Source organism: Drosophila simulans, chromosome 2R (assembly GCF_016746395.2).
Source record: "Drosophila simulans strain w501 chromosome 2R, Prin_Dsim_3.1, whole genome shotgun sequence".
Taxonomy (NCBI): domain Eukaryota; kingdom Metazoa; phylum Arthropoda; class Insecta; order Diptera; family Drosophilidae; genus Drosophila; species Drosophila simulans.
In genome coordinates this window covers 11837999-11860458 of record NC_052521.2, presented here as the reverse complement: position 1 = coordinate 11860458, position 22460 = coordinate 11837999, and the positions used below count along the sequence as shown (strand labels likewise).

Below are 22460 nucleotides of genomic sequence, written 5' to 3'. Positions count from 1 at the left end.
AATAAAACGCACTGTACAAAATTTGATCTGATTCGATTTCAACTTTCCACAGTTGCCTATATGTATACGTATGTATATGTCGCAGTGTATGCATGTATGAGTATCCTGTGTACGTGTGTGTGTGTGCGTGTGTTGTGCATATCCTTCGCCTTGGGCCACACACATTCCGAATATGCATATCCATATAACTGGCATTTTTGATTATTATTATTCGTAGTCAACGGCAAAAATGTTTGTTTGAAATGTTTGATTTATGTGCATGCTGATAGGGAACATTTCATTGCATTTGTCGTCCCTGTCCATCCGTCCGTCCGTCCGTCCGTCCGTCCATCCGTCTGTCCATTCGATTCCGTCTGCTCGCTGGCACAGTCCAGTTTTGACATTCGCACAGCATCCATTCATATTCGTATGTATTCATATTGCCGATAAGCATATTCGACTGATAAATGCTAAACAATTTCGCCGTTTGGCAGTCAAGAGTTTCGAGTTTCGAGAGTCTGGGCATCAATCGATTGCCCACTAAGTATGCAGCATGGCTCCTAAGAACCACTTTTCTGGCCAGGATAAACACAAATAGCAGTCCAATAATTCAGTCAACCTAAAAATATATATGTGTTTCCAGACATCTTTGGATACATGAAAATAAAGCCAGATTATAAATGACTTGGCTGTTTTATTTTTTATTTTAGAGAATAAAGAATTGCACAAATATTGAAATGCTTCTGGTCAATCCAAACTCATTTGATATGTTGAAGCTTAGGTATTGCTTTCAGCTCTTATTGCCCTTCGCACTTGAAAATTGACAATGCGAAAAAGTAAATACAAATTCAAAATCAACTAATAAAACAAAGGTATTGAATTCATCTGCAATCGTGTATATTTGTTGTAAAAAATAGTTATAGAAATATACTTTAGCTCTAGTATATGTATAGAATTGTGGTTGCTTAAACTAAAAACGCTTCTCTTCGGAGAAGCCTCTTCTTTTGATATGCGCATGTGGTTAAAAGTTGATTGCATATTGATAATTGATTTACGTACTTCAGTAAATGGCCACGATATGAATTAAAAACTGAGGTGTCCAAATAAAAAATTGCACATAACGAATTGAAAATGGAAAGCTACTTAAACAATAAACTTAGCATTAGTTAATTGCTTCTCCTCGGCGGATTTGTGCACTTATTTCTGAATGGCCCGAAAAGGGTTCGTGTTGCTCTTCAGTGGCAATTGTTGCTGCTGTTCCATAATGGCCACGGATAATCAGAAGATACAGTCGATGTGTTTCTTATACGGAATTCGAGGAGCCTCAAGTTGGAATATAAAACTGAAATTGAGACGACTGTGCCTTGCGCATACACGTTCACATTGATAAATCACTAACTATACACGGAGAGTTACAACAAGGACATACAAACATTTACACATACAAAACTCAACTCACACAGTACAAAAATCGGCTACTTATGTTCCTAGACATATATCAATTTACATATGTATGTATGCATATAGAAAATTTGCTAAGCGCAGCTAATTTGAAATTAGCAAAAAAGATGGCAAAATCGTTTGCTTCGCTTGCAGTTAACTAGGCTAATTCACATAATCGTATTTAAGGTCTATATATATACACATTGCATATATAATTGCAAAGGATGCCGTATGCTTACATCGATGTACACATACATACATTTACAAGCGCCCTTTGGCTCCTAACTAAGTTCCATCTTTTCGCTACTAATAATAATTAACATAGTCCTTGCATCGCTTGGCCAGCGTCAAAAAACAGCATTTCATCTAAACGTATGTGTGTGTGTGTTTTTTTCTGTTTCTCTGTGTTCGAATTCGTATTGGTATTGGTGTAGCTGTGGGTGTGTGGTGTATATGTATTCAGTACTATTAACGCTTGTAGCTATTGCCAGGATGCACATATCGCTAGCTGCCGACCAACTCGATCTGGCGGTATTTCTTGCGCAAATTGGAAACTGGATCACGATACAGCATGGGATCCATGCGCAAATTGGAACGTATCAGCGGCATATAGCTGCAAGGATATAAAAGAAAAAGGATGCGGTTTGGAAATAGAGATAGGAAGAATTCTTTGGAGTTCCATGTAGCTCTTCAGAAAGTGAAACTTACCCAAACACGGCCGCAAAGGTATTCAGGCAGCTCTGGCGCTGGATAAAGTGGTCCGGATCGTTCCAGGGCGAACGACCCGTCTCCCGATCCTTGTAGCCCTTGCGCTGCGTCACCTTGATCGGCGGCTTCCTGGTCACGTGCGAGACCAGCAGGTTCATTAGGATGTCCTCGCAGTTGGAGGACTGCTGTACAGTCTTAAGTAGCAGCAACGACAGCCAATTGGTGTACAAGTAGTTGTAGTAGCGGTGGTAGAAGGCCGCCCCAGTTAGCACAATCGAATAGTAGTTTGTCCACTTGGACGTATAACCCCAGGCATTCTGCAAGAAATAGCAATAAGTAATTTCAATGAAATTAAATCCGCTCCGCCCAATTCACCTTGGAATCATCCCAGAAGTGAGCTCTTGCCGGATAGCCAACGATGCGCTCGGGAAAATCCCGCCACACCGTGTAGGCAAAGTCCAGTTCATCCGTATTGAGTATGGCATCTTCATCCAGCGACAGAACGGCATCCGTCTGAATCTCTTCGTAGGGCAGGAATCGTTGTGATATGCTCGGTCGTCCCTCAGTCGTCTGGCTTGTGGGTCCAGCTCCCTGACTCCTCGTGCTGCCCCCCAGGGAAATCACGTGCAAGGGTATGTGGCTGGTGGGGGGCCAGCGTTTCTTCAACGGCAACGGCCGATCGGCTGCCCAAAGGACAAGGATCTGAAAAGGGCAAAGTGTATTGCATTAAGCTGAACGTGCGATTGCACTGTATTTACATACCCGCTCCACGAACTGGCTCTTCGTGATGGTCCTGACTAGCTTGTAGAGCGCTGCATTCGGTCCCAGGGCGGCGCCAATCTGCACGTAGATAACCGCCGTGTAGTTGTGACGCGGCTCCGCACCCATCGAGTTCAGCAGAAATGGCATGTACCTGAAGTTTGTGGTGGTTATAATCGATTGAGCTACAAGCTTAGCAAGACATATGGGTGGGACCAACCTTGAGCTGTCGGCGAAGGTGGGCAACGTGAGCAGGGCGCCCGGCGAGCTGTTCCAAACCAGGCTGCTCCGCACCGGATAATCCGGCAAACGTTCGCGTATGATCTGCAAGATACGCAAGGAAGATACGGAGTGCCTCAGTTAACGCTTGTTTAATGGCTTGTCGATACGCTCAAGTGGTGATTGCCAATTGATTGCCTAATGAGGAGGAGAGCAACGAGGAGCGCGCGGCCTTTGCTGCTGATCTGAATTTCGAGTGCAGTTCAAGGAGCGGGCCAAATTGCGTTTTGAATAGTCCTCCCAGTGGTCCACTCCCATTCCCTGGTGTTCCGACCCGGTTTTTCCCCCATCCGTTCGGTTTGTCCTCCGCTGAGTGTGATAACTCAATGGGCCTGAGTTGTTGCCTAATTTTCCGCTTGGCGCAGATGGTGCCCTTTTCCCCAACCAGCCAGTTTTCCCCATTCAGATTTACAACGCGGGTCGAAAAAAGAGTACTGAAAGTGAAATCCTTGAACTGCAGCCATCTGTTTGAGCTAAGGAGTTATTGCATCGAGTGGAAATGGTCATACAAATCAATATAGTTTACCTTGGCAAAGTTTTAAGATGTAGTATACATTTTATGATATTATATTATTTTATGAATTTACACATTATTTACTATAAAATTCATAAATAAATAAAAATATGCACTCTGATCTTTAACTATTAATCCGAGCTCAGCTGTGGATTTATCCACGCATATATGAATGTCGAGCGGTGTTACCGCAGTTTCCGCTGCGCAGCGGAAGTCGCACAGTAACCACTGTGGGCGGAAGTGCCCCTCCGTCTCCCTCTCGCACGCCATGTGTTAGGCAAAAGGAGGAAAGATACGAGGGGATGGCTTTGCGTGCCATTAACGCGGCGTTAATTTGTCGCTCAAAGTGTGAGCGCACCTTAAAGTATGCCGTGCCAAATTAGTTAGACATCACAGCCGCGCACAGTTAACTCGCCAAGACCCCCAGCATTTTGCATTTGGCACTGTTTTGGTTGCAGTTCGGGTTGAATGCAATTATAATTGCAAAGCCTGACCCCAACTAAGAGCTTAGTGCTGGGGCGCTGTTCGAGTTGAGTTATGCAAGTACAGGTGCAGCCACGTGCACCTGACAGAAAACAGAAGACGGTGCGTTATGCAAGTGCGACCCACCACCCACTACTCACTATGCACAACCCAGGTGGCATGAGCAACCCAACAGCCACCATTTACCACCCACTCCAGTTCATTCGTGTTATTTCTGTCTGGCACGCTCCGCTTTTGTGCGTGTGGTTAGTGGAATTTGCATTTGCATGGACGATCATCTCCCGGCGGAATCCCACTGCTATTCAGGCTAAAAGACATAATGAGACGTTTGGGAGCGGTACCAACAATTAGACGCAATTACGGCTGATAGATCGACAGTTGGCAATGCTTTTAAGTGCATACCCTATATCTTCAGAAGCTAAACGCTATATATATTAGATACAATTAAGATATAAGGTATATTATAATATTTACAATAACATGTATATTAACTTAAAGAATCTTTTCATCAGAAAGTGTTAAAAAATATGCCAGTAGTTCAGGAATCATTTTTAGGAAGCTTATGGAACTTTTTTCCCCAACCATCTGCAGTTTTCGAAACTATCAATATTCATAAGCTTAAACTAAAGCCAGGACATCCTAACTTCGTTGAGGATTTAGAATATTTAGTTTTTCGCCTGTATTTTTTGTTTTTTTTTTGCTTACATCCATCATGGCTTCATGCTGATGCCCCGCTCGTTAAGCGCCACACGGCAGGTGCGGGAGCAAACTAACCAAACTAGGATTACGCTGCAGTCAGCTTGTCCTGCCGATCCTTGGCTCCTTGTCTGGCTGCCAACGCGTCTCAAGTGCCTGCTTTATATTTTGTAATTATAATTCCTTCTTTGGGTCCTACATCCCCCCTCCCCCCACTCTTTGCATAATCAACGCTCAGCGCGGCGAGCGTGTTTGTTTTAACCCTTTCTTTTAAGCCCGCTGTGTGTGCGTGATTATCTCTCTGTGTGTGTGTGTGTATGGGTGGGTTTTTGTTGTCCTGCGACATAATTAAGTCAATCTCATGCTGTTGACGCTGCCAGCATAATTGAGAGCGAGAGGCACCTAACAGACAGAGATGGCCTATGCCTGCGATTCAATTATGCACATTGCACACTGCGTATATGTTTGGGCCTGGCCCAGACAGATGGTTCAGCCCCCTCCCCCCCTTCGTCCACATCATAATTGGCCAACAAACTGCGTTTAATTGGCTTAGATCCATGCCCCACAGCCAGCATTTTTAAGTTGCCTGCAGCAGCATAAAGCTACAGTTGAAATTGGCTACAGACTATTTAATAAGCGAGTTGAAATTAAGATATAAGCTAAATATAAGCACAAATACGTTTGTAAAATACATAAGAGTTTTAACATTTTAAGATGGTATTATAGTTAAGTTTACACTAGCATTGTTTACTCTGTGGGTTAAGGAGGTGGTCCCACTGTAATTCTGTTTGCTTGGCTACACATGTCCGGGGAATCTCTTATTCGGTTGCCGGTTTTCTTTTCCATCATTCGTGGCTGCCAGGCAGCATTTGGATGTCAGCCAGGAGACTTATCGCAGCATAAGGACCAGGAGCAGCAACAACAATCGCAGCTGGCACTACTTAAGGAGCATATATGTGGCAGTAAGTGAGGTGGGCGGAAAAGGAAGGCAGCCAGAACTTCATTTCCGTATCGCATCAGCGCATCGAGTTCATGCATAGATGTGTGCGCTTGCGATGATTAAGTGGATCGAGTGACTGAGGTAGCTGCAAGCAGCTGGAGGCCCAGGACCCAATAGAGTGGATAATGTAGGCAAATAAAACAGGTGGATGCCTATCGGGCCTGCAAGTATTTGGCTTAAATGCCAGATTTAAAGGGCTCACCAGCCCTGCATGCAAATTTGTCTTGACTTGGATGGAATTCCATTAACAGCTTGGCCAACCATTTCACTCGATGCACTTTACTTGCACATATTTTATGCAATGTGCAATTAATTGCAAGAATTTCCTTTTGGTCTCTTGAAGTCAAAGCTCCTTTTAGCTGCCGTACGGGTTTATTTTGTTTTAAGATATTTTTAATTGAAGCTTTTGGCAAAGGGTTACTTTAGCAGTTTGCAGGAGATTAATGAATGTTTGTGCTTCAAATGAAAAATGCAGCTTTAAAACAGAAAAGTTTACTTTTAGCAGAGATAGATTTTAATTAAAAGCATCGAAAGCATAGATGCTTGCTGCCAAAGGAGATTAGAGCTTAAAAAACATATATATTAAACATATTGTTAGGTTTTATAATATAAGCTGTGGTACAGTTTGGTTAACCTATTTATTTGTACTTCAGGTATCTTCACAGGTTTTTTTTATTTTTTGCTAATCTGATTTAGTAGACACACTGCGCTGCAGCTTACATAAAAGCATATATGTTTACAAATTCAATTCTACTGGGTGATGGCAATGCAAAAGTTTTCGTTTCCTGTTCTTTGGCTAGCAATAAGAAAACGTCGGTTTCGTTTTCTGCATACTACTTTTCTTAGCATACTTCTTGGGGCCTCTCAACTTGGCTGCATCTGTGTATGTGGTGTGAGTGTGTGTGTGTGTGGGTGGGCGTGGCAAGCGGGTTAAAAGTTGCAAGCTGTGCAAAGGCAGCTGCATACATAAAATGTAGTTCTCTGTTGGCCAGGCTAAAAGTTGCACTCAGTGACACCCAAAACACTCAACATCCAAAATACAACAAAAAGGAGAAAGAAAAAAATTGAGAAAAAGGCGAAACTCCGTCGAAGACAAACACTAAATTAACTTATGCAAGTAGCTAAAAGAGACATGAACACAGAGATAAAAATGAGATAAAAAAAGAAAGGAAGTAAAAAATGGTATGTAAATGCTTGACATCAACTTCCTCCTACAACTTTCGTTGATTAACAATTAACAAACGTCGCAAAGTGCAAAATTAAGCAAACAAAATACGAAAGACGTACAACATGGCGTATGCGTATGTATAGTTGGCTTCACTTTTAATTGCCATAAATAACTCCGCATCTCCACTCAATTATGGCGCAAAACTTTATAAAAAATCGAAAAGCAAGTATCCCTCCACTGACACGTAAAAATATTTAAAAATTGAAGCACGCTCGCCGATACGCAAACAATTTTACCCTTTTGCGGTTTTTGGCTTATGACAATTAAACAAAAACGGCAACAAATCGCTAAACCAATTTCGAACCGAATTCATTTTATACATATTACTTTTTGTGTTTTTTTAGTCATATATTTTATATGCGCCATTCGGACGTGTTTTTGCACAGAAATTTATCGATCTAAACTTGTTGACCAACGTTAATTAAGTGCGATTCCAGGAGCGTAGTGGGAATGGTTTTTTTTTAGGGGGCTTATGCGATGATGTGTAAATGCGCGGGTTGCACAATACTTTCGCTTTGTTTTTGGATTAGCGAGAATTCAAATAAATGATTTTATGTTGGAAATGGCGGGGAGTAAGCTGCTAAATATGCAAAGTAACCGATGAAAAATTCAGGGATTTCAATATTTATTTATTTCAGATGTTCTGTGCAAATAGAATAATATCCTTGGGTAGGTTCGATTTTGGTTCTAATAATTTCAACTGTATCTTCTTTCGCTTTGTTCTCATCGCATAATAAGGTATTTAAATCGTTTCAAAGTTAAATTCGTTTTATTTTGAGCTCCCTTAGCTCTGATCTGCGATTAAATTCGCCATGATTCCTTCAGCACCTCTTCAGCTTAATCGGCAGCAATTTGGCTCTTGGCGTTCATTCATCTTATAACGTCATTTGCCATGACTTCAAACTTTAAGCTGACGATGATGTCATTATTGTTGGCAAACTTCGGAGCTGTCGCTACAACGCAAATGAAAATATATAAAAAAAAAACAAAAACAAATGCCGAAGTTATGAAGCTGCTTTGACAAATTCGAAAAACAAGCAAAACGAAAAAAAAAACAAAAAATATATATATATTCAGCAAAGACAAACAAGTTTCGACCAAAAAGAGAAGCTAACTTTAATTTTGTTTGATTTCAGTTTATTCGGTGTATCTTTGTGTATGCTTTATTCAACGATAGGCGCAGCAGGCCAATATAGACAAGCAAATGTAACAGAAGGCAAATAAATGCCAAATAAATATTTATTCGCAGGAGTTTGCACAAATTAAAAGCCCTGCGGGCAACTTGTTTGTTTATTTTGTCATTTCTTTATTTTTGGTTAATCGATACTTGTTGTGTCAAATGGTGTGCCAGAAGGTTTTCCATATCGTTGCGATGATAAAAACGTTAAATAAAAGTGCAAAAAATGCTTGTTACAATTACAGATACTTTAACAACAGATACTTTTACTTGCTGACTAGAGATACTCGTACGCACTTATAGTTTTTTTTTCATTTTTTATAAGCTACCATTCCAATGAGTAAATTTCCCTTTGCCCTCATTCTTATCAATTTGTAATCTTAATCCCCACCAGCTATTCATCAAGCTAAAAAAAACTCAGCTGGAATACTTTGAAGACAAAACAAAAAAAAAAAAAAGAAAGCAATAATAATAAAACCAAACAAAGTCCAAATGAGACAACAAACACAAACATTTAACATCTGGTTAGGCTTTAATGCTCGTTTTTTTCCACACACACACAAACGAGCTCATTAATTAATTTTAATTAGCTAACGCTCACAGCTTACAAACGGATCATAAGTATAATTATAATTTCGAAAAGGGAAGTGGCGAGTTTGGTTAAGAAAATAATTTCAACGCTCGTTCATGATTAAAAATAATTCGGTGACGTCACAGAGAAGCGGCTACGTTTTGGAGGTCAGTGCTATATACTCGCTTTACTTTTTTCTCCGTCTTTCGTTGTTTTTTTTTGTCGTTTTTCTTTTGCTTGGCTGACTCTCGGGTGGTGACGTCACGGGCGTCGTTAACATTGCACGAGAAGTTCACATATTTTCTCACAGCGTGTGGTGAGACAGAGAATTTCAGAGCTCTCTAGTTCTCTCGCTCTCATTGCGATTCTCAGTAGCAAAATAAAAAACAGTTTGCCGGCTATTTTTTGCATTTTATAATAATAGTTGGCAAAAGGAAAAAAAAAACAGCTCTGACACTTATTTATTTATTATGAGTGTGGGGCATCTACAAAAGCGGTACAGTAAACAGAATTTCAATAAATATTTCACTTATGACATTTTTTTTTTTGTATATATTAATTTAAAACTGTCCTTCGCGGACAATCATTAAATTTGATGACTAAACTTAACGGTAGAGAATTAATTGATTACATAAATTGTTGCGAAACTATACAATAACTGTCGATATTGTATGTATGATGTATATAATAATGTATGTATATAATTTAATTTAATTTGCGTGTCTAATCCCAGAGAGGTCCAAAGGGTGTGATCGGTGCAGCCTCCTGGTGCGTTGACTGGTGTCCAGCAGGTCTTGTGCCAGGTTGTTTGGGTGGTCTTGAAGCCTCTGCATGTACTGCCTGCTTATGACATGTTCACACTACGCCAAGCCGTTTTCCACCAACCACTGACCACCAACCACCAGGAATGTTATGTACTGGTGCTACTCCCAGTCGTATTTCATAATTTTGGACAAGTCACTGGGCCATAATTGACCCGCCGCTGATCGATAAGCTCGAGTGACACATTGCGCATTCGAACTGTGGGCCAAATGGCACGGAATTGATGATATGTGGGCGTTCATTGTGGTCGATTTTCATGTGTCGCAATCTCTATTAAGGGCCATTCATTTATGCGGCCAACCAAAGTCGAACAAATCATAATGAAAATGTGTGGCCAACGGGCGGAAAAATGAAATGATGCCAAAGGGAAATGGCGTTAAGCAATGTTCAAAAATATGCATAGATGGCTATATTCCAAAGTAAGAAACTATTTTCTAAAGGTAATTCCATTTCTTTATCTAATTTTGTATCACTTGGCCCGTTCATTAACCTTGGGCAACTCAATGAAGATCTTATTGAAGATTGGAATGCATCGCTGGGATTCCGCCTAAAGGTACAGTGCAGCTTCTTTAAATAGAACACTGTACGTTAAATGCTAGAACTTAACAAAAACATGTGTTTCTTACAAATTTCTTTAATGTTATATTAAGACATGATTTTAAAGATTTTTAAAGATTTTTTAGAGAAGTGAAACAACATGTAAAGAACTTGTTTTTGGGACCAGTTGTTTGTTTGTTAGTTGTTCGATTTCTATTTAGAGCTCCAGCGGCACAAACAGCTGTACATAGGAAAGCCCAACAACTCTTACGAATGCGAATGGGAAAGCGAATGTGGTGTAAGGCGAGACAACAATAATAATAAAGCCAAAAGGTGAGAGCGGAAAAAAATAGAGAGAGCAGCGCCGCATTCGTGTTGTATTTGGTTTTTTATGACCGCTGCCGCCGACGTCGACTAATTCTGTCGATGATAGCCGTTCGCTTCGAGTCAAAGTTTCAGTCAATTTTCAGTCGTCAAAGCGGGCGGACGTGCAAGCAAAGAGTCAGAATCAAACGTCTGGAAAAATATTGAAAGATACTTGAGAGGGTTACGTACTTAACTTGGCTTAACTAAGCAATTCGCACCTCGCAAAAAGAAAAGAACACATTGCAATAATGTCAGCACGCCGCGTCACATTGAACACACGCGTTTCGCGCGCCTCCACCTCCACGCCGGTGGGCGGTGCATCCACCTCGTCAAGGGTGGGCGCCACCTCACCCACCTCGCCCACGCGCACCAGCCGCCAGCAGGAGAAGGAGGAGCTGCAGCATTTGAACGATCGCCTGGCCTGCTACATCGATCGCATGCGCAATCTGGAGAACGAGAACAGCCGTCTCACCCAGGAACTGAATCTCGCCCAGGACACCGTCAACAGGGAGACCTCCAATCTGAAGGCGGTCTATGAGAAGGAGCTGGCCGCCGCCCGCAAGCTGCTCGATGAGACCGCCAAGGAGAAGGCCAAGCTGGAGATCGATATCAAGCGTCTGTGGGAGGAGAACGACGAATTGAAGCCCAGGTAAAGCTCTAAGACGGCGGGTTCAGGTTTGGGCTCGGAATTGGTAACAGCGTATTATCAGCCAGTGATGTCATATGTACATATGTACCAATGCCGGGCCACTGGAGCGCGAGACACAGACAGAAAATGGGGGCAACTTTGGGAGCCAAGAAAGTGTGGAATCAATAATGCACAGCACGAAAAGCAACGAAATCTTTTCGATTTGTAAATTGGAAGTACAGTCAGTCGGGATTTCTAGAAATATAAATTTTTTTTCTTTTTTTTTTTTTTTACCTTTTTTTTTTGCATTTTGTTTTGGAACAAGCGTAATTTATAATTATTTCTTAGGGTACAGTTGACCTAGAACTTTAGTTGCAGCTATGTAGCTTTGCGAAAACAATAACAAATTGTTTTATTTATAAGTGTATTACATTTTTCAGCTAAAATGCAAGTCATTCTTATATTTCATGCTATAGTATTCATATGAAACATTTCAGATAAGAGAAAAGAGTTTTAGTTAGATACAAACTTCAGTTTCCATGGTTGTTTTCTTTATATGTAGGGAGCGACAGAGACAGATAGAGAACGGTGCAGAGCGAGCGAGGCCGATGATGTCATGCCAAAAGCACATTTCGAAAGCCACGCACATGGGAACTCTCTCGACTCTTTCGCTGTTGTTTATTTTTTGCATTTACACTTCCAGAATTCTCTGGGCATTTTTATGCAAATGTTTAGTTCTCAGCTAATGAGAAGTAACCAAAAAAAAAAGACAATGAAAACCAAATAAGAATCGAAATACCGCCGTAAATCTCAATGAAGGTTACAAGCCTATGATGTCATATGGAATTCAGTTACAGATCCATTTGTAATACCAGTTTCTGGTGTGTTGTCAGTTTGGTTGCTTAGTTTTTCCATTTGCGAGATTTCCGTTTCGCGTCGTTTGCGTTATCAGGCAATATTTATTTTTGGTATTTATTGCGCGATGAGGCCCAAAGCTTTTTTAATTCATAATAGCCACAGTTTGTTGTTTGTGCGTTTTGCAACGCGTTAACGAAGTTAAGAGTTGGGATAAAAAGGCGGGTGCCTAAATGTTGGGTAAACTTGATTTTTCAGCTACTTAAGGCGTGCCTTGTACGTTGAGAAACGAACCGGAATAACAAAGGAAATTGTTTATGATTAGATACGATAAGATTGCAGCAGAATTAGGGAACTTGTGATAAAAGATTTCTCTTTTGTTGAGTGTCCATATTGCTTGAGCTATTTTCATTTGTGCTTAATTATTTTACATTTTTTTAATAGAATTTAGAAAGCCAAATATATTACCATATTTCTTCTTTGGCGACAATAGCATACATATGTACAAATAAATTGGGTCAGCGGAAGGAATTGGGGAGGAAAAATGGAACTTAAACACGCACACACACACAAAACGCACAAAAAAAAATGGGAAATAAGGAAAATCTAGAACGCAAACAAAACAACCTTGAGTCTATTTTGTTTCTATATTTCCCCATTTTTACACAACTTTTATTGATTAGCTACGAAAACTGTTTACATTTTCTCGTTGCAACAACAAAAACCGAGAGAAAATCGCTAAAACAAAATAGAAGATTTTGGAAAATAAACTTTCAAAAATGGTCAAAGCAATCGCCGTAAAAGGCGCCAAACTATATGCATAATTTGAATTACGTTTTCATTGAACGCATGACATGCAAAGTCAATTATTCCATAGTTGAAATCATGGCATTTGTTATAGAAAATAACTTAAAACGTGCCGACCACGCGAGTCGATTGACAACCAAAATTGATATCCGAAAATATGCAGGGATTATTTGTGGAATTTTCGTAGCTATTTTTTATAGCGAGTTGGTTTTTGGCTAAATAGAATTTCAAATACGAAAAATAAAAGGCGCTCATAAATCACAGGGGGGGAGGTAGCAGGAGGTGGGGGAACTGGTCAGAAATAGCCGGGCTACTTTATGCTAATGGCATGTGACGACTTCTCCCAAGGCAAACAAAAACCTCGAAATGTTTGAGTATTTGATTATTCTATGGCGGAGGATCGATGAACGAGTTTCCAAGCGACTATAACATTTAAATAAATGAAATGAATAATACATATGCGAGATAAAGAGAGCGGTTTAGCTTTCGCAAACAAATGTGAGTCGCAATGTGACTCAGTTATAATTATACAGATAAGTGACGTCATTCAATGAGCACATGTAGATAAAAGTCAAAAAACAATTGCTCCAATGAACCGCCTAAATTTCTATAAGGGATTACTCAGGGATCAAATGGGCTGATTAATAATTAATTTAAAAGGTTCTGAGATCTAACTTGACAATAAAAGATTATTAATTTTATAACATTTTCCATTTCAAATTTAAGACTCGACAAAAAGACGAAGGAGGCTAACGTGGCTGAGAACAATGCCCGCCTGTATGAGAACCGCTACACCGAGGTCAATAACAAGTACAACCAGTCGTTGGCCGATCGCAAGAAGTTCGAGGATCAGGCCAAGGAACTCGCTCTGGAGAACGAACGCCTGCGCCGCCAACTGGATGATCTTCGCAAGCAACTGGAGGCGGAGACGCTGGCACGCGTCGATCTGGAGAACCAGAACCAGAGCCTGCGCGAGGAGCTGGCCTTCAAGGATCAAGTGCACACCCAGGAGCTCACCGAGACCCGATCCCGTCGCCAGATCGAGATCAGCGAGATCGATGGCCGACTGTCGCGCCAATACGAGGCCAAGCTGCAGCAATCGCTCCAGGAACTCCGTGATCAGTACGAGGGTCAAATGCGCCAAAATCGCGAGGAGATCGAGCTGTTGTACGACAATGAGATCCAGAACCTCAAGGCTGCCGCCAATAGGGCTGCCCAGGGATCCGCTCATGCCACCGAGGAAGTCCGTCTCATGCGCACCAAGATCGATGGCTTGAACGCCAAGCTGCAGAGTCTGGAGGACACCAATGCTGGCTTGAATGTGAGTACTGCAATTGGCAATCTAAGTGTTCCCCTTGTGATTTTAATATTGACATTTTCTCATTTCCTAATAGACTCGCATTCGGGAGCTGGAGAACCTCTTGGACACGGAGCGCCAGCGCCACAACCAGTACATCGCCTCCTTGGAGGCCGAACTGCAGCGTATGCGCGACGAGATGGCTCACCAGCTGCAGGAGTACCAGGATCTGATGGACATCAAGGTGTCGTTGGATCTCGAGATTGCCGCTTACGACAAGCTGCTGTGCGGTGAGGAGCGTCGCCTGAACATCGAGTCGCCCGGACGCCCGACTACCGACTCCGGTATCTCCAGCAATGGCAGCCACTTGACCGCCAGTGCCAGTTCCCGATCCGGCAGGGTCACGCCCAGTGGCCGTCGCTCGGCTACACCTGGCATCTCTGGATCCAGCGCCGTTAAGCGTCGCCGCACCGTGATCGATGAGAGCGAGGATCGCACTCTGTCCGAGTACTCGGTGAATGCCGCCGCCAAGGGAGATTTGGAGATCATCGAGGCGGATGTTGAGGGACGCTTCATTAAGCTGCACAACAAGGGCACCGAGGAGATCAATCTAACCGGCTGGCAGCTAACCCGCATTGCCGGCGACGAGGAACTGGCCTTCAAGTTCTCGCGCGGATCGAAGGTACTCGGCGGTGCTAGTGTCACCATTTGGTCCGTCGATGCCGGTACCGCACATGATCCACCCAACAATCTGGTGATGAAGAAGAAGTGGCCGGTGGCCAACTCGATGCGATCGGTGCTGGCCAATGCCGACAAAGAGGTGAGAGTCTTGTCCATATACAACACATGCGGCACTTGCGACATCTGCCGCCACTGCAGACACCTCGAATTCGTGCTCGACCAGTACGATATGCCATAGACCTCTGCACATTTCGACTATAATTTACGCTATATCTTTTGCCTTTCAGGATGTTGCCAGCTACGACCGTGTCCGTGCTAACGTTTCCAGCCACACCTCGCGGCATCGCAGCAGCGGCACGCCCAGCACGGGCTTTACCCTCGGTTCCGGAGCTGGCTCCACTGGCGTGAGGAGCCTCTTCTCCCTGCTCTTCTAGGCGGGACCTTTAACTTCGAATCGGACTGGCTTGGCTCGGATCCTAAGGCCCAGCCAAACAAAACACAACTCACCGCAGAGACTCACAGACTCCGAGCTGCACATTCAAACCACACACAGATCTGTTCTGCATATCAAGCTAATTGTGAAACTATGTACAACAATCAAAACTTGTTCAACTCTTAATGTTAAATGTTTAAGTGACCTTAGTTGATGTCTTTGACTCTATGCGTCTCCTATGTTTAAGTAAGCTTTTTCACGCTCTACACTCTACTCTCTCTCTCTCTCTCTGTTATTTATGACGAGAACATGCATTTTGGTAAAAATACAAAAATAAACACACAAATAAATGTAACAAGAAAGTTGGCTGGAAAATCAATTAATGAGATTTAGCCGTGCGGTCGCTCGCGTTGATATCTTTCTTGCGCGGAAGCCAAATCGGCTTAGGCCAGTGGAAAACTTCTTGAGATGCTGTCGCGGCATTTTGCACTATCTGGGGTCCAGGACGATGGGCCAGGCCATAATGGACAGGTAAGTGGGGGAAATTAACTACAAGAAGTCGGTTGGACAGGTGCAGCTGGGAGCAAAACTGTGGGCTAAAACCGAACGAGGTCAACGAAAAAGTTTCGCAACTTTACAACTTGAAAATAAATTAGGTTGGATCAGTGGGAAAGGTCGAGCAAACTGAAGCAAAAGTTTTTAATGGAGCAAATATACAGCTTCGGGCAGTTGTAGAAATATACTATTAAACAATTCTAGGGTTGCCATTCAAACTAATAAACGACTCGGCAGTTTCCGATACAAAAATAGCCAATTCTACTAGTTTGTCTTTTCTAATCTCAAACTAGAATACTAGAAGACCGTAGGCGTCCCACTGTTCCATCTGCATCCTTTGGCTTACTCCACAGGAATTAGCATTGCCAGGACGTAGAAGAAGATCCTTTCACTTGGCGCCGCCTTAGCCAAATTGCGTTATCTATTGCCCAGCCATTTCGCGCAGTGCATGAGCAGCCACTAAGGCAACTTAGCGGCGCTTGAGTGAGTGCACGATTCAATGGAATGAATGCGAGAGAAAGGCGGCGGAGAAAGGTGAAAGCGGCTGAGACAGCTGAGAAGACTGAGGAGGGGGCTGAGAAGCGTTGGCGGGCGGGCAGACAGTTGACTTCAAAGTAGTTTTCCTTGGCAAAGTTTTTTCCTCCTTGGCGCACGTTTGCATGCGCATAATAGGATTAGTCAAAGTAATAAGTTGTTTTTCTTCCTCCACTTTTAGCTGCTGATGCTACCTAGATTCCTGCCGCTCACAGGACTTGCTTTTGCCGGATTGTTGCCGCTTTTCCCGGCCAGGCGGCGAGTGGGCGTGGCCAGTGTGCCAGTGCTTTGATATGCACGCCTCGATGAGACAAAGCGGACAGGTGAGGTGAAGAAAGTTTCTTTCTTTTGCCATCTGCCTGCGAGTATGCAACATATTATGTTGCATGAAAAGCAAAGCCACAAAGCCAAAAAAAAAAAAAAACAAATAAAATACCAGAAACAAAGTGCGTTAAGTCTGCATGGGAAAATCAAGAAAAGGGGTTTTCCAGCTTACAATTGAAATCTCAATCTAACGCATAACAGAAATGAACAAAAAATCTGTCGGTATTACAGGCTTAAGTTTCTCGATTACAAATATTTTCCACAAAAATATGACTTAGATAGTTATATTTATAAATGTTAGCGAAATTTCACTTACTTTTCCACAGTGCACACAGGGTATGCAGAACATTTCGAGCCCAACCCAAACTTTTGGCTTATTGTGGTTTATTTAGTTGTTTTGTGAATTTTTGTGACCATTTTCGAACTTTTAGCAGCTTCCGCTTTTCGTCTCCCTGTGCAACTCGAGTGCATGGCACACGCTTATCGGTCACATCCATTCGGCCCCAAATCACACACACTCGAGCACACAAAGAGACTTTTGGGGCTTAGGCCAAGATTTTGGGGCCACTGTGGGCCGACAGTAAGTTCGGTAAGTGGACTTTGAGTGACCTTTTTTGTGGGGATTCTGTGGGCATGGCCAATCGGCTCCCGGGGTCTGGCACACACAGATTGGTCTACTGGTTTGGTTGCCGGGTTGGTTAGTCGAAAGTTCAACACACAATAAAATTATGCAAATCTTGGGATCAGCCGCCTACGATTTCCATTCATCCAGCTGCAGACACACACACTCACACACTGACACACATATATTCTGCGGCCTACGCACTTAGTTTCCTTTCGAAGGATGTTGTAAAAGTTCGAATGTGGTCTTACTTTGGGTTCAATTTTTGATTTATTAATTGAAATGACCCAACAACAGCTGGTCACACTGAGCGGTTGTTTATAGTTTTTGTCTGTGAATTTCACTTTAAATTTAATTCGCAAACCTGCATTCGTAGCTGTGCAAAACAGCACGCATTCTAACATTTGGACTCTGCCTTGCAGAGTCGGCATGTGAACATCAACAAAGAACGGTGGATAAGGTGCAAAAAATTTGCATTCTCTGCCCATTGGGCCCCTCACCACGTGGCAGCCGCACAAGGGAGGCAACAAGCAACGTACTTATTAGAAAAAAAAAAAAAAATAAATAGACCGGATTAGTAACTGTAAAATGGATACGAACAACGAAACTTCTAACTCTCAGCTTAGAAATAAGCCGATTGATTATGAAGAAATGCGGCAAGTAGCTGGTAAGTCTCCACTGGATATCAGGATGGAATTATTGAATCAACGCTCTTCATGCACTGAATCTGTTAACCTAAGCACAATAACTACGACGATAACATTTACAAGTGCAACTTGCAATACTACATCTACAACAACTGCAGCAATCAGTAGGCCGAGCTCCAGAGAAAAAGCTGCTACTAGATTGTCTGATGCGCAAAAACTTCTGACGAAAGAGAGGAAGAGGAAGACCAATTTAACACCCAACCATAGCTCTAAACGAGCTGTCAGAGACGCGAAGCTGGAGCCATATCCAGCCATAAATAGTAATTCAAACTCAAACAATAGGTTTGCCATGCTAGACATGGAATTGGACGAAACCAGTGATGGCATAGAAACTCCACAAGTTTGTCATGATGTCGCATCCACCTCGTGTGCATCGGCTGCTCCGAATATTCCTAATGATGACTGTGTACCAAATGTGACATCCAATAGCCCACAACAGTATACTGATAAGCAGAATTCTTATAAACAATCAAAACCACCGCAAATAGTACTGAGCCTTACCAATCTTAATGATCTCTATGAGCTCATTACGGAGGTCACTAGCCTAGATAATTTAACAGTTAAAGTCAATCAAGGGGAAACAGTGAGAATATTACCCAAAGACTCTGATACTTACAGAGCTATTGTTAATCTTTTTGATAATTCGGGAATTGAATTCCATACGTACCAAATGAAGGAAGAGAAGCCTCACAGAATAGTTGTTAAGGGACTCCACCATAGCACCCTAAACTACGAAATTATCGACAACTTTAAAACATATGGCTTTGATGTTCTACAAGTACACAACCCAAGATCCAGGAGAAATAGAGAAGAAAAACTTAATATATTCTTCATTAATATAAAGACCTGTGCAAAAATTAATGACATATACGATATTAACACAATATGCCGACAGAAAGTGCGGATAGAAAGAATGCGTAAATCATCTGAAATTGCACAATGCATACGTTGTCAGGAATTCGGCCACACAGCTAAATACTGTCGTCGTCATCCCAACTGTGCTCGATGTGGTGAAAATCACTTAACCAAGCTATGCGTACTTCCCAATGATCAACAGCCTATCTGTATACACTGTGGAGGAAATCACACGGCAAGTTACAAGGGTTGCCAGTTTTACCAGGAGTATCTTCGACGATCAATGGGCACTGTAAAGAAGCAACAACCTAAGCAAGCCAAGTTTGATAAAAGTGCAACAAACCAACAACAACCCCAGCAAAAACAGCAGCATGCAATAGCTAGCACTCCCAAAGATCATACTGGGAGCTTGTCCTACGCAGATATTGCAAGAAATGGCAATACAACAGCCCAGCCTCGTCTACATAATGTACAATTAAAGGGAACTAATATTAAGCAGCAACACCCGCTTGACGTTCAATCAATATTGGCACAGCAACAGGAACAATTTATGAAGTGGCAGCAACAGCTTCAACAGCAACAACAGCAGCAATTCCTATCGTGGCTACAGCAGCAGCAACAGGAGCAACAACAACAAAACAAGTTGAATAGTCAACGACTCGAAAGGCTGGAAAATATTGTTTTTGAAATGGCCAATATGCTGAAGCAACGGACTGGGGATACATCGGCTCCCCAACTCCATAGTAACGCTTTACCATCGCAATGAACCCTCTGAAGATTCTTATCTGGAATGTAAATGGTATTTCAGGTAAAGCCAGAGAAGTAGAGCTCTTCGCACACAACAACGGCATTGACATTCTTCTCCTAAACGAGATCAGACTCAACAGAGGGAACACAGTTAAGATATATGGATACAGCTTTTATCCCGCATACAAACCTTCAAGCCATAATCACGGAATGGGAGGAGCAGCAGTACTGGTGAGAAGTTCTCTTCGTCATTTCCCGCAAAGAGTTATTGAAACGAGAACTATTCAGATGTCTTCAGTCAAGGTCTCCACCGGGCTGGGAGATATGGAATTTAGCGCGATTTACTGTCCACCAAGAAATAGAATTGAGGAAAGGCACTTCAGTGACATACTTGTCTCTTGTGGACAAAGGTATTTCGTTGGTGGGGACTGGAACGCCCGACATTGGCTATGGGGTGACACGTACAATTCACCCAGAGGTCGAGAACTAGCAGAAGCCATTTCAGCCAGAGGGGCTTATATCCTTGCAACAGGTTCACCAACTAGATACCCACATGTGCCCAGTCACAGACCTACCTGCATTGATTTTGCTGTGTACCATGGGATAAACTTAGACAGAACTAGTATTTCTGAAAATTGGGATCTAGACTCCGATCATGTAGCCCTTGTGGCTACTCTACAAACAGAAGGTGCCTATGTTAGACCATGCTCTCGGTTAATAAACAGCAGAACTGATCTCCTTGTTTTCAGACAACATCTGGAAAACTCTCTCCAATTAAATACGGTTCTGAGCTCAAAGGAAGACATCGAGAACGCAGTAGACAGTCTAACGCAAAATATACATAGAGCCGCTTCTGCTTCTACGCCGTCTGAGCCCGAGATACGCCCCAGAAGTTATGGTATTGTTCTAACAAGAGAGGCCAGAGAACTTATCAGAACTAAGAGACGCCTTCGAAGAAGAGCAATTCGAACTCAGGATCCATGGGACAGAATCTTGTGGAACCGAGCAGCAAAGCAACTCAAAGTCGTCTTAAGGGAACTCAGAAGTGATTTCTTTGAGCAAAAATTATCCTCCATGGACTACACCGTTGATGCAAACTATTCGCTGTGGAAGTGCACAAAAGCCCTTAAACGACAACCACTTCGATGGGTACCCGTACGCTGTCCAGGTGGGGAATTTGCAAAAACTGAAGTGGAACAGGCTAATGCATTCGGCTTCCACCTAGAGGATCGCTTCACTCCTTACGACTTCGCCACGACAGAACAAATAAGAGAGACTCACCAGTACCTACAAATGCCATTGCAGATGTCTTGGCCTATTAAGCCAATAAGGATAGAAGAAATCCTTGAAATAATTAAATTACTTCCGAAGCATAAAGCTCCAGGAATTGACAGGATTTGTCATGCCACGCTAAAGGTTTTACCTATAAAAGCGATAATATATATAGCACTAATCTTTAATGCTATTTTAAGGATCCAAGTGTTCCCAAGACAGTGGAAAATGGCTGCTATTTTGATGATCCACAAGCCTGGAAAGCCGGAAGATGATCCTGAGTCGTATCGGCCTATAAGCCTCTTACCCTCACTTTCTAAATTATGGGAGAGACTTATTGCCAATCGGATAAACGACATTATAAGACAAGGCAATATCTTGCCGGATCATCAATTTGGATTTCGAAAGGGACACGGAACTATTGAACAGGTCCACAGACTGGTGAAACACATACTACAGGCTTTTGACGACTGCGAGTACTCCAACGCCGTCTTTATAGATATGCAACAAGCCTTCGACAAAGTATGGCATGTTGGATTATTATGCAAGATAAAGACCCTTCTACCTGCGCCCTACTTCTGTATTTTAAAGTCATATCTAGAAGAAAGACAATTTAAAATCACGGTGAGAAATAGCTACTCCTCTATATACCCAATGAGAGCTGGAGTCCCTCAGGGCAGTGTTCTCGGACCGCTACTGTATTCCTTGTACACTGCTGATATCCCTTGCCCGAGTTTCGAACACATGGCAGCACCGAACAGGACTCTTATTGCAACCTATGCAGATGACATCGCAGTTGTATATAACTCTAGGGACAGCAGAGAGGCAGCTAACGGACTACAAGAATATATTAATGCTCTGGCAGCCTGGTGTAAACGGTGGAACCTAAAAATAAACCCACTGAAAACAACAAACCCGTGCTTCACGTTAAAAACGCTTATCCCAAACACCCCTCCAATTCGGCTAGAAGGAGTTACCCTGAATCAGCCCCTGCAAGCAACATATCTAGGTATCACCCTGGATAAACGGCTCACCTTTGGGCCGCATCTAAAAAACACAGTAAAAAAATGTGGCCACAGATCACAACAGCTGAGATGGCTCATGAATAGAAGGAGCACTCTTTCGATGAGGTGCAAAAGAGCTGTGTATGCGCACTGTATCGTACCGATATGGTTATACGGGATCCAGATTTGGGGAATTGCAGCCAAATCGAATTATAATCGTATCCAGGTGATGCAAAATCGCGCATTACGACAAATAACCAACTGCCCCTGGTATGTACGTAACTCTACACTCCATAAAGACCTCAATATTCACACAGTTGAGTCACAAATTGGGAGACATACAAGTCGATATAGTGACAGATTACTGAGCCATAGCAGTCTTCTTGCAAGACGTCTCATCCCCGCTCGACCTCTAAGAAGACTTAAACGGCAAGGCTTTGCCAAGACAATTGGGCAGCAGTAAAAACTCTTCATTTATGTTCCTACTCCACTTATTTTATTTTATAGTGTTTGGTAATTGATAAGAATACTTCTCCACACTGTGATGTTAAGATACAATATTATGATGTACGGATTC

The 22460-nt window shown here is 42.5% G+C and overlaps 2 protein-coding genes across 3 annotated transcripts in view; one reads left to right on the top strand and one right to left on the bottom strand.

The window, feature by feature from the left end:
* Positions 1 to 854: 854 nt before the first annotated feature.
* The window catches only part of LOC6734494 (exostosin-1), a 70017-nt gene continuing 48411 nt past the window's right edge, over positions 855 to 22460 (bottom strand). Inside the window, exons 6-10 of the mRNA XM_002081477.3 lie at positions 3110 to 3213; positions 2893 to 3043; positions 2506 to 2832; positions 2131 to 2447; positions 855 to 2035 (exon numbers count right to left, since the gene is read on the bottom strand). Of these exons, the coding sequence (XP_002081513.1) occupies positions 1927 to 2035; positions 2131 to 2447; positions 2506 to 2832; positions 2893 to 3043; positions 3110 to 3213 (1008 nt within the window). The 3' untranslated portion in view covers positions 855 to 1926. The remainder of the gene's footprint in view (positions 2036 to 2130; positions 2448 to 2505; positions 2833 to 2892; positions 3044 to 3109; positions 3214 to 22460) is intronic.
* On the top strand, positions 10617 to 15625 carry LOC6734496 (lamin-C). 2 transcript variants are annotated; one of them, XM_016182007.3, is made up of 4 exons: positions 10617 to 11211; positions 13579 to 14173; positions 14247 to 14969; positions 15118 to 15625. In XM_016182007.3, the coding sequence occupies exons 1-4, from the start codon at positions 10811 to 10813 to the stop codon at positions 15262 to 15264; spliced, it is 1866 nt and encodes a 621-aa protein (XP_016027623.1). In that variant the 5' UTR covers positions 10617 to 10810; the 3' UTR covers positions 15265 to 15625. The 2 variants fall into 2 exon arrangements, with proteins under 2 accessions (XP_016027623.1, XP_016027622.1); XM_016182006.3 differs by having other exon boundaries at positions 14247 to 15052.

Coding starts and splice junctions, on each gene's coding strand:
- LOC6734496 (XM_016182006.3), top strand. CDS start 10,811: ATGTCAGCACGCCGCGTCACATTGAACACACGCGTTTCGCGCGCCTCC. Junction 11,212..13,578: donor AACGACGAATTGAAGCCCAG/GTAAAGCTCTAA, acceptor TTCAAATTTAAG/ACTCGACAAAAAGACGAAGG. Junction 15,053..15,117: donor CTCGAATTCGTGCTCGACCA/GTACGATATGCC, acceptor TTTGCCTTTCAG/GATGTTGCCAGCTACGACCG.